Consider the following 19,884-nt stretch of genomic DNA (forward strand, 5'->3'; position numbering starts at 1 on the left):
GTTCTTTTGTAGAGTTGCAAGAGGAACTTGGTTCTTCAAATGATTTGGTGTTGCGGGGAGAGAGATTTGTCCCACCTACCGCTCTCAGAAGGAAACTCTTCTGTCTGGCTCATGAAGATCATCTTGGGCAAAATATGACTCTCAAACGCCTTAAAAAACTTTTTGGTGGCCTGGTATTGATGATGATGTTCGAAGATGGGTTGAGTCATGTTTGTTGTGTAAGGAGAGTGAGAAAAGGTTAAACATTATTTCTCCTTCTCAGGGTTCTATTGTGAGCTTGAGTGATTTACCTTGGGATAAAATTTGCTTGGATTTTATTGGTCCAATGGACTCTTTACCTTGTGATTGTAGGTTTGCCTTGGTTTTGGTGGATGTTTGTTCTCGGTGGTTGTGTGTGGAGTTTATGAAAAATATTACCACTGATTCCGTAATTAGACAAATGTTCTGTATTCTTATCCTGGCGGTTGCTGAGGAAGGTTAGATATAGCTTGTGTTCCTGTACCAGTTCTTCAAATAAAAACCTCTGTACTCACAACTTGGCAGCGTCTTCTTCACCACAATGTGCACCAATAACGCAGGGACACATGAAGCATACTCCCAAATTCTTACCTTTTTTAAACTACCTTTAGAATTTCTAGAGAGAAGTGAATGTAAACTTTACATGATGGTCACATTTGTCCTCCGGTTAACACTTAGAAAACTTATCCTGCAGCAGATAGCTATTTACATATCAACAAACTATGATAAATATTATTTTGATAATACTTTCCAAAGAATTCTAAGCAGTAGCCTCTTGCATTATTTTCCTTTTACTTTTGATGCGGACTCACAAATGAATGTCACACAGATTACTGCCACCCTTTCAACGCGCCCCCCCTCGCCCTCATGTACTTTGTGCCATGTAAATTAAGAGCCACATAATTTATTTATTTATTTATTTTATATTCTTGTAGAGCGCCTGATTCGACCCCCGAAGGGGTATCTCGGCGCTTTTGCCAGTAGGAGGAATACAGATTGTGCTAGTCCATGGTCAGAAAAGTGGCTGATTGAATTAAATAAGTGGTTTTTAAATGTTTATGAAAAGATGGGTTTTAAGGGATTTTCGGAAGGTTAAGTGGTTGGTAATTTGTTTCAGTGTCTGGGGCAATGAGTTCCAGAGGACAGGCCCAGTGTGAGCAAGGGCACGACCTCCCTGTCTAGATTTTTTTATTCTGGGTACCTTAAGTAGCTGGAGGTTACTGGAGCGTAGGAAACGCCCAGGAACATAAGGTGAGAAGGCTTTTGTGAGGTACTTGGGCCCCGTACCTGTCAGACATTTGTGAATGGTACATAGGATTTTAAACTTAATGCGTTGCCGCACTGGGAGCCAGTGGAGTTTAGCCAATAGAGGGCGGGAGGGAGTCCTAGGTGGAGCGTTGAGGACTAATCTTGCCGCAGTGTTTTGGACTATTTGTAGTTTGTTAAGCTGTTCTTCATTGGTTGATAAGAGAAGACCATTGCAATAGTCCAATCTGCTAATGACTAATGCCTGGACCAAGGTCTTCCTATGTCTGTCAGGTAAGTATGGAAAAACCCTTCTCAGCAGTCCAATGGCCCTGAAACAAGTGCCGGCAACTTGGTTTACATGATCTGTTAATGTTAGTGCTTGGTCTAATAGCACTCCCAAGTTTTTAACAGTCTGTTTGGGACTGGGAACAGGTCCCAGTTCCAAGGGCCACCATTCGGGGGACCATAGTGTCACTGCCTCTCCGAACAACATTACTTCCGTTTTACCTACATTACACTGTAGGCAGTTCTTGGCCATCCACTCTGACACTGCCCTCATTCCATGTGCAAAAGATTTCTTTAGTGCAGGTGTAAAGGTTTTAAAAGGGAACAGAAGTTGGGTGTCGTCGGCATATAACACCGGGGTGAACCCAAAGGATCTCACTAAGTCAGCCAGGGGGCCCACGTACACATTGAATAATGTGGGGCTTAGGCATGAGCCCTGTGGCACTCCCTTGGTGAGCTCCCTAGAGATGGACTTATGGGAGCCCAACCTGACTTCTTGAGAGCGGCCTGAGAGAAAACTCTCCATCCAGGACAGAGCCACACCCCCTAGTCCCACATCCCTCAGACGACCGAGAAGCACTTCATGTGACACCGTATCAAAGGCAGCGGATAGATCCAACAGCACCAGAATCATCGACCCCCCTCCATCCAGCGTCATCCTGATGTTGTTGGTCACTGCTAGGAGGGCTGATTCGGTGCTGTGGTTGGGCCTCAACCCAGATTGTGAGTAGTCCAGGCCCTCCGTTGCCTCGATATGTTTGGATAAATGGGTGTTCACGTGCTTCTCGGTCATCTTACTGATGTGCGGCAAGAGGGAGATGGGCCGGAGGTTCGATAGGTCTGTCCATGGGGATGCCGCTTTTTTCCTTATTGGGTTCACCACCGCTTTCTTCCGTTCCATTGGGACTTGTCCTTCTGTCAGTGAGATGTTCATCACCGACTGAATGGAGGGTCCTAAGAGGGTGATCAGAGGGGCGACCATTTTGGCAGGAAGGAAGTCATTCGGGACCCAGATTTTATGTGGCTGATTAGAGGAGGGAGATCTATGTCACAGATTCGCTGGAAGTACAGTAATAAGTTTTTGTTTTGTATGGGTGAGTAATATGGGGGGAGATCGTATTCCCTGCTCTGCTAGAGGCCATAATTTTGTCGTAGATAAGATTGATTTTATCTTCGAAGAACACCGAGATCTCATCACAAAGAGTTTGGGAGAAGTCATCGGGGCTCTCACATGCTGTGGGTTTGACAAAGCTCTGTAGTATTTTAAACAGCTCCCTTGGACTATTACCCGCCTCTGCTAGTTGTTGGGTGAGACTGTTTTTCCTAGCTTGCTTTATGTTTTTATAGTAGGTTGTTTGGGCCTCTTGATAAATTTTCCTGTTCTCCTCAGTTTTCGATTTCCTCCATGCTTTTTCCAATCGCCTACATTTCTGCTTCTCTGTTCTGAGTTCTTGTGTATACCAGGTTTCTTGCTTGGTAGAGGGATATTGCTTATGAAGCTTTAGTGGGGCCAGAGTGTCGATGGCTAGCTTAAGTGAGTCATTGAATTTTGCTAATGCAGTGTCTGCTGAATCCTTATCTGTGAAAATTGGTTGTATCCAGCTTTCCCGCAACTTTTCCACCGATATTTTGTGCCACTGTCGACGCCAGATTGGCGGGAGTGGCGTTTTGTGCAATGATTTAGTCGGGCCCATTAAAAGGAACTCTATCAGAAAATGGTCTGACCATTGGATTTCTTTGGCAGGTGAGCATCTTATTTTAGTGCAGTTAGAGAAAAGTGAGTCTAAAGTATGACCACCTATATGGGTAGCACCGCTATTCATAGCTTTTAACCCCAGGCTAGACAGATCTGCAGTTAATGAGATTGTTTCGGGGTGTATCAGGTTGTCCATGTGCACATTAAAATCTCCTAGGAGGATACAATCCTCCTTGGATTTAAAGTGGTGGGCTAATAACTCCAGAAGGGAGAGAGCAAAATCCGGATTGGATCCTGGTGGGCGGTAAGCTAAAGCACCTTTCCAGGAGATATGGCCTGCCGAGGCAATTTTAAAGATTATTATTTCCAGTTGTGGACAGGACCTTTGTTCTAATATTGTCACTTTGAGTATGTCCCCGTGTATGATGGCTAGGCCACCACCTGTTTTGTTGATTTAAATTTGTTGGTTTAGTTAATTAAATCCACACCGAAAACTTAGAGAGGAAACCTTTTATAGAAACCTACCGGACGTTTAGTCAAATGTATGTTTTGAATACTTTTTCTCTACCTTACGCAAAAGGAGTTAAGTTGGCACTTTTATAGACCTAAACCATAATTCGATTCAAATCCGATTTTTGATGGTCACACACAAGGTGATAACAATTTCTCCTTAAGGTGACCAAGTGTCATTAGTCTCAGAGCAGGCCGAGCACATGATTTTTATCAGAATATATGGGGGTGAAATGAAGAAATAGAGTTAAAATAGTTTAGAAATAAAATAAAGGCATGCCAAATGAAATTGTGCACAAGTAAAACTAATTTTGCACTGAGTCTATAAAGATCAAAGCAAGTCGTCCTTCGAATATCACAAACAGGACAAATATTTGGAAACGAGGAATGGGACTCAAGCAAGGAATACAAAGAAGTGTTGGGGTGCCACTTCTGAGAAGGTACAACATCCAGTTAGACCAACTCCTGGGATAAATCCCACCGAAACAGTATCCAGGATGGTCAAGTTGAAAGCTGCAAGCTTTAAAAAAACAATGCGTTGGTGGGGCGTGGCTGGCGGCCGAGCATGGCGGCAGCATAGAGGACTAGCTCCGGCGAGGAAGCGACCTCTCCAACTATCCGCACGATAATCCGTGACTATTTGTTACCTCCAACGGCAGCACCGAATGCCCGGGACCGGGCGGGACTGGCGGCAGGTTCCCAGACGAAAATCGCGCATTGGATGACAGAGTTATCGTCGAATGTTGAATCAACCGGAGCACAGGCCCACCTCCGGGCCCTCAAGTGATCGCTGAGACCGACCGGAAGTGCAGCCTGCTCGGTTGCTACAGACAGGAAGTGGTCGGCGTAAGAGGCCCACACCCAGTGGCGGTCCTGCTCCGCGTCACTCGGCTCGCTATATTCAGCGAAGACTCATTGGAAGAGTGGCTGTACTTTCTCAAGACTTTCAACCGAACTTTGCCCGACAGTCTGCCCTGCGGGGACCATCAAGGCATCTCGCTTTTGGCAACGGAAGCCCCCTCCATCTTGAACCGAGATCAGCGTAGTGATTGCGCATTCACTCGATACCCCACCGGACCGACGAACTGTATTCCCTCCGCGATCGAACGATGGCCGGGAAAGGTGTGAAAGGCGGCACAACCCAGACTCGTATCGACCGCTTCACAAACGATAGGACCGCTTCCCCTCCGGCGGAGGGAAGGACTCCCCCCGTAAAACCAGGCGAGTCGGGGGGAACGAAGAAGGCGACGCTGGACGATGTCATGAAGGCTCTCACACAGGTCCAAACAACGCTGGGCTCTATCTCGACCGAAATCACCCTTATCCGCGCTGACTTTCACAAGATGGCCGAAAAGGTAGGCTCTCTAGAGCTTGTCACAAAATCGCTGGTGGAGGATGTTTCGGAACTGCAGACGGCCATGGAAGCGGTCATGGCGGAAAACAAGCTCCTTAAGGACAAGCTCGACGACCAGGAGGGCCGCTCCAGGCGGAACAATGTACGCATTCTTGGCGTTCCGGAGTCTGAAGGTGTGAGGGCTACGGATCTATACGTGGAGGAACTCATCAAGACTCATCTTCAACCCAAAGGCCTGTCGACCTTCTTTTCTGTGGAGCGGGCCCACAGGGTCCCGGGAGGTCAACCAAAACCAGGGGCCGCGCCGCGGCCAATCCTAGCGAGACTGTTTAACTACCGCGACCGGGACATCATCCTACAGGCAGCACGTGTCTCGCCACTGGTGAAAATCCTCAACTCAACAGTGGCGTTTTTCCCGGACTACACGGCGGAGGTGGCCAGGCGGCGAAAAACATTCTTGGATGTTAAAAAGGAACTTAGGAAACGTGAACTCCCTTATTCTATGATCTTTGCAGCCAGGCTTCGGGTGGTGGCGGAGAACAGGACATGGTTTTTTGACGACCCAAGCACTGCGCGAGACTGGCTGGACGGCTGGCGTCCTGCTTCTCACTCTCGCCGTCCTGGACGGACTAAGAACGGCTCGCCTTACTCTGATCGCAACGCTGCAGGAGCCGAGGGTACGAACAGTGGCAGAAGCTCTCCGGTACGAGATGAGGCTACTCTAAGGCAGGAGGTGGACCCTTGAACACATGTATGTGTTATTGAAGTTTGGAACTGTGGCTGGACCCGCCAAGGACACTGGGCCGAGGGCCTCCGTGGAGGGTATGAGGGGTCGCTAATTCCGGAGTACTCCTCACCCCCAACGAGCAAGTAACTGTGTGTTTTCTTTGGGGTGGGTTTAAGCACTCTGCTAAATTGGGGTGGCGGGCAGTTTGGAGTCCGTGTAGCAGGGAAGCAGGGAGGGTGGGGATGTTGGGTGTGGGGGGGTTATGTTGGTTGATTTGTTTGAACTGTTTGGCTCTACTTCTCATTTTGAAAATGCTAGTGGTCACATATGACCGTATTCCCGACACCGGGTATATTGCCTCTGATCCTCGAACACTGAATCGGCGCAAACACACGCTTCGTTGCACGGGGTTGGGGAATTCCCTGCTTGATATGGCTCCGTCCCGCCCTCTAGGACACCCAATTGCACGCTTGATCACAATATGGCGGATCCCCCACGACCTGCTGTAGTAACGCATGACACTGGAGTGGGGGCGGTACCGCCGCTGCAGGTAGTGTCCTGGAATGTTCGGGGATTAGGAGATAAAGTGAAGAGAGGGCTGGTCTTGCAATGTATTAAAAGACTGAGCTGTGATATCGCCCTCCTCCAGGAGACACACTTAGTGGGGGTGGCCACCAAAGCCCTGGATAGGAGAGGATACCGCATGTTAATACACTCTGACTTTACTTCGGGGTCCCGGGGGATGGGTGTCTGGGTGAAGAGGGCGTCACGATTCATACATCACTCCACGAAAGCGGACAAACATGGCCGCTTCGCGGCGGTGTGTGGGCAATGGGAGGGCGTGCCCATTAACGTGGTGTCTGTGTACATCCCACCAGCGCTACATTCATCGGCACTTCCGAACCTGGGCAAATTTCTTTTGGAACTCCCGGAAGGGGATCTGTTAGTGGGCGGAGACTTCAATGCATTGGCTGATACTGATATGGACAGGTTCCCGGCTCGCTCCCTCCCTACTGGCCCAACGAAATTTAGGGACTTCTTGGAGGCACAGGGTCTGGTAGACATTTGGAGACAACTTCACCCTACTGATCGCCATTATTCGTACTATTCCTCCACCCATGCTTGCCTGTCACGCATAGACTATTTTCTCACACTGGGGGGCGGCAAACTCACTTTTGACAAAGTACAGATTGCGCCACGGGGTATTTCAGACCATTCTCCCTTGATCGCTGCACTGTCCTGTTCGGCCACGGCTCGCACACGTCTCTATCCCATTTACCCTGGTTATCTAAAAATTCCCCCGATCCGAAAATCCCTCAAAACTGCCACTAGACATTATTTCCAGGAGAACTCCGGGTCGGTGTCCTCACCGACGATTCTCTGGGAAGCATACAAGACGGTACTGAGGGGCCAGGCCATTGCGACCATTACCGATCATAAACGCAAACAAAAACTAGAACTGGTAGAACTGGAACTGCAGCTGGAACAGGCTAATGTGACTCATATGACCACACCGTCAGAGACCACTCGACACGCGCTGACTCTCTGCCAGCAAAAACACGATGATCTTCTCCGCCGACAGGTGTTAGAGCGTATAGAATCGACAGCATGCAGAGTATATGACGTGGGCGACAAAGCCAACAAATTGCTGGCTTGGCTGGACAAAAAGCGGGACGGAGGCAGGCACATTCTGCAGTTACGGGACCACATGGGAACGTATCACACGCACCCTCCTAAGATCGTTGACCTCCTGGCAGACCACTTCCAAGGGATGTACACCCCAGAGGTGGTGGTCACGGCAGAAAAGGCGGAACTGGCACTTCAAGAAGTAGGCGTGGAGGTGTTATCGCCGGAGGCGCAAACTGAGTTAGAAGCGGATCTCACGGTAGAGGAACTCCATACGGCGATAGGCGCACTGCACACGGGCAGAACGCTGGGCCCCAATGGGATACCAATCGAATGGTTCCGAACGATGTCAGACACACTAGGCCCACCATTGCTGGCCATGTTCGAGAACTGCCGTGAGACCGGAACGCTACCCTTGGACCAGCGCTTGGCAACGATAGTAGCTATCCCAAAACCTGATAAGCCTCCAGAATGTTGTACATCCTATCGTCCGATCTCGCTCATCAATGCAGAGGCGAAGATCCTGGCGAAGGTGATTGCTAATAGGTTGACCCCACACCTATCCCAGCTGATCCATCCAGACCAGTCCGGCTTTATGCCGCACAGGAGTACGGCATTGAATCTCCGTAGAGTGCACGGCGCGTTGGCACGAGCACACTCCCTGACAGAACCGGCGGCCATCTTGTCACTAGACGCCAGGATGGCCTTCGATATGGTAGAGTGGCAGTACCTGTTCGCAGTTCTGCATCGGATGGGCTTCGGACCGAAGTTTCTATCATGGATTCGACTACTCTACACAGGCCCAATAGCCCATGTGGCGGCCAATGGCCATATCTCCCGAGCGATCTCTTTAGCGCGTGGGACTCGCCAGGGCTGCCCTTTATCCCCGCTGCTGTTCGCATTGGTCCTTGAACCCCTTGCGATCGTTCTCAGAACGACACCACTGTTGAAGGGCATCAGATGGACGGAGACCTGGGAAGATAGAATATCCTTGTATGCGGATGATATGTTGGTGTACGTGTCAGCCCCCGAACTGAGTGTTCCGATTTTATTGGCACTCTGCGACAAACACGGTGCGGCCTCTGGCTACACAATCAACTGGACGAAATCGGTCCTTTATGTTTTGAAGGGCCCTCGGCCAGTCCTCCCTGAACACTGTCCGTTGGTGGTGACCGATGTCTCCTTCAAATATTTGGGCATCCATGTCACTAGCGATACGGCCGTCTTTACCGACCGGAACCTGACGCCCCCCCTCCTCCGTCTGAAGGCAGACGTGAGACACTGGTCGTCCCTGCCACTCACACTCTTAGGCCGTGCTGCTCTGTTTAAAATGATGGCGCTCCCGCGCCTCCTATACATCTTTGAAAATACGCCAGCTGTGATCCCGCCCTCCTACTTGCAGAAAATCACCGCAGTTGTCACCACTCTGCTTTGGGGTGAGCGTCCCCCGAGAATAGCTCACCTCAAACTTAACCGCGGCTGGTACGATGGTGGAATCGCGCTACCGAATGTGCAGCTTTATTACTGGGCATCCCAACTCAAGGTACTCAACCAGTGGCTCCATGCATCACACAATGACCCGGCTTACATGGCGGACAGGGCCCAACTGGGAACACAAACTCTCCTGGCCCCCCTCTATAACCCAAGTCTCCTTAAGGACCTGATTGGCCCCACTAGACACACAGTTACCTTATGGTACAGGGCCCTCACCAAACTACAGTGGAAGGGAACCATCACGAAGCTTACCCCGCTTTGGGATACCAAAAAACTGGGCTGCCTAAGGACCAGTAAAGGGTTCACCCAGTGGGACAATATAGGCATCTCTACGGTGGGAGATCTCTGGACGTCCACAGGGGTGGTTCCATTCGAGCAACTTCAACAACAATATGCCCTGGGCCCCACAGAAACATACAGATATATCCAAATCAGACACGCTCTCCTGGCGGTGTTGGAACCGGGAACTACAGTCCCGGAATCCTCCCCCCTAGAAGACCGGCTCCTCACGGACTACATGCAAACAAGGGCCACCTCGCTCACATATCGTAAATTGCTAAATAATCTCCCAGACCCCCTACAGAAACTGCGAGAAAAATGGGAGGATGAGTTGGGTGCTATGGATGAGACGGATTGGAATGCTGCGATGGCGTCCCCGAGAGAGGCTGGGGTTTCGGCCAGGTTCAGGCTCATACAGTTAAAAATACTACACAGAACATACTATACGAGGACCACCCTACACAAAATGCACAGGGCTGACTCCCCTCGTTGTCTTAGGGAATGTGGGGAGGATGGCACACTATTGCACACACTATGGGGCTGCCCTCTCATTGCCAGATACTGGCAGCAGGTCATGCGCACGATCTCACAGGCCCTTGATACCTCCCTCACACCCGAACCGCGCCTTTGTCTCCTGAATATATGGGAGGGCACTGATCTTAACCTCAGACAACAGCAATGGGTTACAATTGGAACAATGGTGGCGAAGCGTGATGTGGCGCAGAGATGGGGGGTAGCGGAGCTACCTACTTTGGCGCTATGGTGTAGAAACATGGACAAATTGATGATAACTGAAAGAACTGTCTACAAACTCAGAGCGAACCCAAAGAAGTGGAACAAGGTGTGGGAGGCTTGGAATAGGTACAGAGGGGACCTGTGTGACCCGTTGCAGGAGGATGAAGACGAGGACTCAGAAGATGAGGAGGGAATAATTGCTTAACCTGTGGGTCACTGCGGGGTAGGACTAGAAATGTACTCTTATAGTTGGGAACTCAGCTCACGCTATGCGGGGGGTGAAGGGGGTAGGCCTGGGGTTGGGGGTCGGCGTGTTCTACTAGCATCTTATGTTCTATATTGCTTCATGTCTATACACTACTATTGAGCCACTATGTTTGGTTTGGTTTTGATTTTTCATAAATGGAACAAAAACAAAAATGAACCTTAAAAGTAAAACTTCATGACTCCGATATTTACATCCTGATGGTCTGCCATATCATCCTCATTCTGTGCTGCCGGACCGGAGGGTTGTCGGCTGAATAGCTGTGTAAAAGTACGTGACATTCTGTTCTTATCTCCTGTCATGAATACTGTGTAATTGTAATGTTGTAACGTGGATGATGAATATCAATAAAAGTTTTACACCAAAAAAAAAAAAAAAAAAACAATGCGTTAACCTCTGGAAGGAGTCGTATTGCCACCATTTCTTTCAAAATATTCACTTGTATGCAAGACCCCCATGTTTTGCACAGCAGTTCCTCAAACATGCCCTAACATGTTCCGAGAAGGTTTGCATTATTTGATGACATTTATTATGTGAGGAGAGGAACTGTATTCCCAGTTTGAGGGATATACTTACAGAAGACACAGTTGAGATCATTATCTATGCTATGGTAGAACTGGAGGAGTGCCTACAAATGTCAATAAACCTGAATATCAGAGGGGCCACTGCACTGTCCTAAGGAAGATGAATTGTGGAGGCCAGCTATAGTGAAGCAGGGAGGGACCTGGAATGTCAAGAGACAGGAGAACCCACGGCAGAAGAGAGAGAAGGCCAGTTTTCCACACGAGTCGGTTAGTGTTGCAGCAAGGTTGCAGTCCCATGCCAAGCCCCGCCTGTCCTTCGAAATCTGAATCCTTGGGACAGGCTGTTATTGGAGGGGTTAATGAAAGTGAGGTTCGGTTGACAGTTCGCTACCATGTTCGCCCATAACTGCACGTTTCACGGTTAAAACATGGATCAGTCGGGAGGAATGAAAAGGAAACTGTGCTTTCCAAGCACATACCTAACTTTCCAATGCCATTTGCAAATTAAATTGTAAGCAGCAATGCATGCAATGGTTATTTTGCTTTCATGTGAAGCATTTTATAAAGCTGCGAATAAATGTGAATATTAGAAAATGTGTTCTTGATCTGATGTCTTCGGTGAGGTTATCACTATAAAAATGTTTTAAACAAATATGTGTAAAATTACACCTAAAACTGCATTGTTGTGCACTGAAATATCAAAACGGGCATAAATATTACAACATCATTTGATTTACAATGTGCAAACTCACCTGAACCTTGTGTCGCTTTATATTCTTTTGGCTGATCTCTGTTGCCATTAAAGCTTCCTACAAAGTAAGACAGAAAAGTGAAATGCAGAACATAGGACAAAGAGAATACATACAAAAGACAGGCCTCGCCATGTCCTTTCTCCGGCTTTGAATTTGGAAATGTTTAAATCTACACTTGACTGAGCTTCGATAAAGCCTTCAGAAAACAGCTTAAAACCTGGATATTCGATAAGTAAACCTCCCCCCCCCATTCCTCAAGCGCCTTGAGGCCCTCTGGGTATGTAGTGCGCTATATAAATCTCGACTTGAACTTGAACTTGAAAGCTAGGCATTCACATAAAGGCAACTCAACCAACTACAAGAATGCCTATTGTGTTAGCGCCACAATACTGAAATGCATACAATGAAATTATATTTTAAAATGATAGAAACATGGATGCATTACGCACTAGCTTAAATCAACTGAAATATTCTGGTGGTAAATGCGTCTGCTTAGTAATACCAGGTGCTAATCTTGATGGCTTGTAAGAAGTGAAAATACTGGCTCTTCAACAAAAAATTACCCCCTGCATTTTTAAACTACTAGTTTGTCGCTGTCTCAAACCACCAAAGAAATGTCACCTCGTTTTGTTTGACCACAGCTACAGGACAGCTAAAGACTGATCCACCGCAACACCAGTAAGTTACCTTTGTCTTTTAAACAACACATTACCTTCCTCCCCAGGTTAGCTGTCAAACACCCCAATTTTTGACAAAATACAACCATAGAGAGGCTACAACCCACAGTCAGTTGCTTACTACACAAATACATTTGGCTGTCCAAACATTAATGCTTCAAACATCTTGAAATGGTTATGGTAACATCAATTGCTTTATTATTCCTCCAATTCTGCATTTAATAAGAACTGTGGGTTGCGTCCTCTCAATTCGTTGTACAATCTCATCCCTCCGACTCAAGCTCTTGAATAACTCTTTTCCTAATTTCTTTTTTGAACTATTGCTAACATCCGCCCTTGGTTCTTTACCTTCAGACAGGAGATTTTCACTCGCATTGATATAAAGATCTTGATTTGTCATGTTCTCTTATTGCCCTGACTTATGCCTTTTTAGGCTTCACACAGTGCATCTTTCTTTAGACGACATTCTCTGAAGCTAATTCTAAGGATGTTTCTTTGTGAGGCCAATTGCAAGAGATTCAAGATGTAATTCCCCTCCTGCAGTGGCCTCCAGACTTAACGACGGGCTGGGTATCACCTTTAAGTGAGAGCATACCAGAGGAGGTTGGCAAAAGTTAGTCGGTGAACTGGGTGAAATCATCAAATTGGTCCCTGCATAAAACAGCGGAAACATCTAATCTAAACAGAAAAAAACAATGCACATATGGACACCAACTGCTACCATAGGCTTGTACTTAGATATCCCTGCCACTGCTCTAGCTACCACAGAGACAGTGTCCAGAAGAGAAAGTGGAGCCATGACTACTTTCTGTAGTTTTCTATCCTTGGCCTAACCCTACACGACTGTGATGTCGTGGGCCCTAAGCCCACATTCTGCAGCAATGACCACGCTGACACATAGTATTCGGTACTGGTAACTGGCCCCGAGCACGAGCGCTCGGCCCCCTTTATTAACCAGGTCACCTGACTCGTGACGCTGGTGGTGGGTGGGTGTGTCAGTGTGGGTTACAGATTATTAAAGACTAGAAGGTGTCCAGCAGGACACTACAACGACCAACAACAAACAGGAGGCTGTTATGGGGCAAAAGGCTTGGCAAGCAAATGATTCCAGCGACATTACTTAGAGTGCAGGAGGAAACATCCGATACACATGTCAATCTGGTAATTGGTATTGCACCCTCAATCCCAGAACACTTCGAGAATGCAAAGCAACAAAATGAAAAAACAGAACACAGTATAAAATGGTTTGCAAAGACGATGAAATAAACAAAAATCAACATTTAGAAATGTATGAGAAACTTAAAGCAAACAAGTAACAAATCTTTGTTATTCATAATGCCCAGACATGGAAAACACTTTAGCTTTAGAAACAACAACAAAGGTCCCCAATGAAATCAGTCAGAAATACCCAGATGAAACAAACAACTTGAAGATGCTATATGTTTCCTTCAAAGCTGTTAAATCTCAACTGTCAAGATTGCAGAATCTCATTTTAAACCGATCCCCATAAAATTGTGGTGTTGTGCAGGGGTCAGCAATCTCACCAGGTTTGAGGTAAGGCCGCAAACGCAGATGCCAAGGGAAAAACTAATCCCATTAGTACACAAAGCACTATCTCATCGCTCCTTCCCTTGGTGACTCTCGTGCCGAAAAGGTATTGATCCCCTGCGTCGCATGTTGAACTATGGGTTGTTTAGAAGGTAGTGTGTGTCTTGGGCTGGATGCCATTTGTCTCCATTCATACCTCCACAAAGTTGGCTTCTTGTTCAGTACATGCAAATTAATCCTCTTTAAATAGCAGTTAGAGTCTTAGAGTCACAATTAGAGCTGTGCATTCACATTCAGAAGCTACTTCCGAACTTTAATTGAGTGGCTCCTGCATACGACAGATTCAGATCAAAGTACAAGGGAAAAATAACTGTTGAATCCTTCACAGTTCACTTAAATAATCCTCATTGCAGCCTTGAAAATATGTTTTCTGCACATTGCCGTTTTCAAGCTAATATAGGTCCCTCTAGCCCTTTGCCAGCCCTCTTCAATGGCTTGCAGAATCATCTCTAGATTTGAACAATCTCCACTGGCATGCTTTGGTCTACTGCCTATGTTATCTCAGTACACCATTCATTTCATGCACCAAATCTTACTCTGAATCGTGATGTGGTTGTGCAGGGCTCAAATTTGTTCAGCACAAGAGAGAAACTGTAGGAATTCCTTATTTCACCTCTGGAAATATTTCAACTCTCTCAAAAACGTTTGTAAAGCCACTACTTCCACCTACGTTTCCATAAGTGAGGTCTTTGTCACTGTAACTCTGGATGACAGATCCCTCAAAGGGCCCTTCACTGAGGCCCCAGCAGCCATAATCATATTGGTTGGTCCATGGGTTCCAATAAAGAAAGCCTTTTTGAGAATCTCTTCATTTAGGAGTTCCTCCACTCTACTCTCTTACAGGTCTGTGTGGGGTTAAAAGGCCCAGGGCTTGAAGAACTCTGCATTCCTCCGTCTCCTTGTTTCTCTGTGATGACCATGCTTGCATGAGGAGCCCATCTTCCTTTTTATCTTTGAATGTCAGAGTAACAGTTAAAGTCTCACCACATTGGACGGTGATTACTTATTCCATCACATGTCACTTACCTTCGCTTCCCTATTGTAACAATAAAGTTTCAACAAGAGAAAATATTCTGCAGGCGTGGGAGGTCTTCATGGCCTAAGCAGAAAATATACAGCCATCACAGTGTGTCAGGGTGTCACAGCACCTTTGGGGCTGCTTTAACCTAGCCCAACGACTGTGTGCCTTACAGTCCCGGTCAGACTGAAGATCTGCCTGCACCGCTCTCTTGCCACTTGACAACTGTGTAGCACTATAGTATTTTAAGTGGGCACTTCACTTAGGAGACGCCAGGCCCGCCAGGAATGCTTCTTCGTCTTTGATGTCAGTTCCATGTTGCTCCTCTGTTGTCCCACCGCTACTGTCAAGGAGAATCTCTGGAGAAGTTTATTCTCTCTCCTGACTTCTCATCATATGCAGCACCTCAGTACTGCTGATGAACGTCGTCAAACCTTTGAGCACTCCCAGTGGAATCAAAGACCTTCGGTGGAGAAACACAAGATGTCGGGAAAATTGCCAAAGGGAGGCTGGGTGGAAAGGGGTCTCTGCCATGTGAGGACTACTGTCACTATGGCACAAACATAGGATCAGTAAACGATAACTACGCCAAAACCTGGAGAAAACGCCTAGCATTGGGTGGTGCTTGAAGCAGAACAAAAAAAGAATAGCTGAAGGTGTCCTTGTGGCACGCAGAACCGCACTTTGGAGTGCTTTTCCGTCTAACATATAATAAACAGTGACAAGAGGATCTTTACATCAGTTAACTTGATTATATTGTCTTTGCTATAAAATCTGCATGCAGAAGTCACAGAAGTGGTGATGACACATGCTCTAGAATGCCTCATAGAGTGCATGTCTCAGAAAACATATAACCCTTTTCCGCAGCATAAAATTCAATCCATAAAGCCGAGGGAAAAGCAAAATAATTCAAGTGCCCTATAATAGGTGATCAGGTCAATGACAGCCCGTCTACGGCAATAACACCCCAACTCAGCCCTGTGGGGTTGGTGGAAGGATGGTAGCACCTACCTCAAGGTCACTCCTATGTGTGACGTTGGCTGGAAACACAACATAACCCTTAACCCACCTATTTTGAGAAAAGTCTAAACAGCAACCAATGAAAATGAAAAATGCTTACCAAAACATTGAGTTACGGACTTAAAAATGTTATACATTACCTCATATTTTTTCTTTTCTAAAAGCCAATCAATGTGATCATCTTGATCTCGCTCTTTGGCCAAGACAACATCTCTTGGACTGATGATGTAAAAGAGGGACTCTCCCTCGGAATGTTCTGCAAAAAAGCAGGCATGTTACTTGAGAACTTCTTGCAAAAAAATGAGAGGACAGACTGAAAACACATCAGAATAATTAGCAATAAATGTATCAGCAAGGTTGAAATGTAGTTAAATAATAGACTAATATTTTCAATTTCAATCTTTATTGTTGCGATTAAATTGTAATTGGTTGGGGCCTGAAAACCTAGTATCACGATGGACAGGACCAATGACATAAGAAAGCTAAAACATTGTTAATCGCTTGGCTTTTTCACATCCCTTTAATCAGGCACTCCTGTCAGACTGAAAAGTAATGCGCAATGATTTAGCAAGGAGACTAAACCAGAAACCACAATCAATTTAGTGATAGCAGCCAATGGAAAAGGCAAATAAATGACCATGTGCAGTTATTTTTCAAATCGAAAACAAAAAAATAAGTAAATTGCTGAATTTGCCCATTCTGCAGGGTCATCCCCAAATGTTTTGCCTTCGGCCTTCTACAAATGTTTTTGTTGGTTTTTAGGACTTTGCATACTTTACCACTGCTAACCAGTGCCACATTGCTTGTGCTCTCCCCTTTAAACATGGAGAAATCGGCTTACATCTAACTGTCACATTAAATTTACCTTCAGGTCCCTATTGAAGTGTACTACATGTACCCAGGGCCTGTAAATTAAATGCTACTTATGGGCCTGCAGCCCTCAACGTGCCACCCACTTAAGTAGCCCTTGAAACCAGTCTGAGGCCTGCTTTGCAGCATGTGTGTGCACTTTTAAACTGCTATTTCGACCAGGCAAAATAAACCTATTGCCAGACCTAAACCTTTCTTTTTAATACATATTAGTAACTCCTAGAGTAGGCCCTGAACAGCCCAGCAGTGTAGTTAAATAGGTGACATTCACTTTTAAGTTTTACATGTCCTAGTAGTGAAACACCCCAATTTTCACTACTGCAAGGCCCATCTCTCCCATAGGTTAAAATTAAGTTACTTAATTACATTTAATAAATGATAACTTCCAATTGGGAGCTGGTAGACAGTTCGAGTTTGGTGTCTAAAGATTTGTAAATAAAAGCCCTCTTTAATAGCAAATTCAGATTATAAATCACAATTCAGAAAATGTAGCTTTTAAAAAGTTGCCATTTTTTGTCCAACCATTTGGAGCTTGCAGCCTGTTCCAGAGTCACATGACTAAGTGTAGTTAGCAGTGGGTCTTTGTGTACTGCCCCTAACAGTGAGACAAAGGGAAGCTAGGTGTTGGCAGAATGGACCACTCTGAGTTGATGAGGTGGAGGAGCGGTCACCTACCACACTTGCACATTACAAAGGCTCTGCCTGAGTACTCTCACAAAGGGTTTGCCACTGGTCTTTTGTGACCCAAAACAAGCTGTGACCGGGAAAGGGAGGAAGGGAATGCCTGACACCTCAGGTGGAGGAAACCTCTAGAAGCTTACTCTACTTCAAAGTGGGCACCAGGTATAAATACTGGACCTCTGAACCCAACTCTTCAGTACACTTCTTGACATATGGACTCTGCCAGGAAGAAGGATTGCTGTGCCACTAAAAGGACTGCCACTCTGCTGGACTGCTGCCTTGAAGAACTGCTGTCCTACTGTGCTGATCTGCTGCCCTCTTGCCTGGGTGAGAAGCACTGGACCTACATCTCTAAACGCAGTACTCCAGAGTGACTCCAAGGTCTAGTTGGCTGGCCCCTTGATCAGAAGGTTCAGGGAAAGAAGAGGCTTCCAACAACCTTGAACCCAGCACCTGGAGACTTCCATCTGTGAGTCCTGCCCTCTCAAGTGATGCCACCCCAGTCCTGGACCCAGTGGGTCTGAAGGTGCTCTGACAGTCCATCTGTGGCTTCAGTAGAACAACGCATCTCCTCCGTGGCACAGTACATCTCCTGCACAACGGGCGCATCGCCTTTGGTGCTCAATGCATTGCCCTTTGAACCAATGCATAGCCTCTGCTGCAAGGACCTCCCCGATGCAAGGACTTTACATCACCCATTGCAGCCCATCGAAGCTACTGCTGATCTACACATTTCCATGCAAGGACATCGCCTCACTCAGCGCAGCCCATCAACAAAGCTGCGGCGCAGTGCATTTCCATACAAGGACATCGCATCGCACTTCACAGCTCCCAGGAATCGCCGCTGCGCAACCCATATCCTCACCTAGACCTAGCATTGCCTCTGCTGCGTGATGCATCCTCGACTCAGGACTCCGCATCTCTTTGCAACCAGGATTAAGATAGAGTGTTCAGTGGACCTAAGTGGGTCACTGTAGCCGGCCAACGCTCCGTCATGGACGGCCTGAACATGTGACTTTGGTTGGCAGGGTTCTACTGGAGAGAATCCTCTTGTGGGCGGAGGAGAACAACATCATATCACAGTACCAGGCGGGATTCAGGCCATGTACGAGCACAATCGACCAGGCCTTTAGGCTGGTGCTACTGCACTGGAAGGTTGTAAGCATTGGTAAGGGCGGTCTCTACCTCGCATTTTTAGACCTGAATACCGCCTTCGACCTGTGTTACATTCTGTTAATAGTTTTATTTATTATTTAATCTTGTAAGACTATCTCTTTAACTGCATGCGACATGTTATGTTTCGGCATGCATTCCATGTTCTGAACAGAGCTTTCCTCATACAGCATTCTGTATTTTCTGTCAGTTTAACCTTGATGCAGCTGTACAAGGAACTTATGTTGTGCTGTTGAATAAACCCTTTTACTACAAGCTTTTTCCTGGATTATTACCACCTGGTTCCCCGTGAGCGCCTCTGGTCGGTCCTGCGGGACATGGGGCTCCCACTCCCCATTTTGAACCTCTTAGCTCGCATGCATGAAGGGAACTATGCACGAATCAGGTGGGGTTCTCAGGCTCAAAAAACAGAAAAGATCCGTGTAAATAGAGGTGCCAGTCAGGGATGCGTCCTGGCCCCTACCCTCTTTACGTTGTTTGTAAATGGGGTAGTTTCTTTCTTATCTGAAAAAAATGCTGATGCCCCCGTCCTGGCTGGTGTTAAGGTCCCAACACTACTCATCGCAGACAATACGCTGTTGGTTTCGAAAACTCCAGCAGGCTTACAGAAGCTGCTTGACCGGTTCTGCTTGTTCTGCAAATTGAGGGGCCTAGTTATTAATACCACCAAAACGAAGCTCCTCTATTTTAACCCCAGCAGGGCTTCCAAATCTACTCTTACGCTCGAAGGCGAGCCCCTGGAACGGGTAAAAGTTTTCGATTATCTGGGGATCAGAATTGCAGCTAATCTTAAATGGCAGCTGCTTATTGAAAAAATGGCTCTAAGCCATAAATGGGTTACAGGTGTTATTGGGAGAGAACATCGAGCTTCAACCTCTAGACCCATTGCTCCTGCCCTGGAGATCTATGCTTCAAAGGCAATAGGCAGTGCTTTATATGGAGCGGAGCTCTGGGGCTTCAATAATGTAGATCCCCTCGTGACAGCAGAGAATAATTTCTTCAGAGAGCTTGTTTCACTTCCCAGGGGATCACCTAGTAAACCTCTCTTGAGCGATTTGGGCCGACGCTCAATCAAGGATTTGGTCGCCCTATGCCCCCTTTTATACTGGGGTCGCCTTTGGCGTACCCCAGAGCTATCCAGCTACGCCGATGGCCTAAAGGAAGTAATGATTCTCTAGGGTCCTTACAAGATCGCCTGGTTAGCTAACATCAAAAGACTTCTTTTGGCCATTGGCCTAGCTCCTGCATGGGAGCTAGGGGCCCCGGTGTCCAAGCTGACAATCGAGAGACCATATTGGGCATGGGTTGATAACCAAGCTCATAG

At 46.9% G+C, this 19,884-nt stretch overlaps 1 protein-coding gene across 1 annotated transcript in view; it reads right to left on the bottom strand.

Moving 5' to 3' along the window:
- Window positions 1–19,884, bottom strand: part of VPS41 (VPS41 subunit of HOPS complex) — an 876,961-nt gene that overhangs the window by 322,013 nt on the left and 535,064 nt on the right. Inside the window, exons 13-14 of the mRNA XM_086964855.1 lie at window positions 15,977–16,092; window positions 11,514–11,570 (exon numbers count right to left, since the gene is read on the bottom strand). Of these exons, the coding sequence (XP_086820981.1) occupies window positions 11,514–11,570; window positions 15,977–16,092 (173 nt within the window). The remainder of the gene's footprint in view (window positions 1–11,513; window positions 11,571–15,976; window positions 16,093–19,884) is intronic.

This window comes from Lissotriton vulgaris, chromosome 4_1 (genome assembly GCF_964263255.1).
Source record: "Lissotriton vulgaris chromosome 4_1, aLisVul1.2, whole genome shotgun sequence".
NCBI classification, from domain to species: Eukaryota; Metazoa; Chordata; class Amphibia; order Caudata; family Salamandridae; genus Lissotriton; species Lissotriton vulgaris.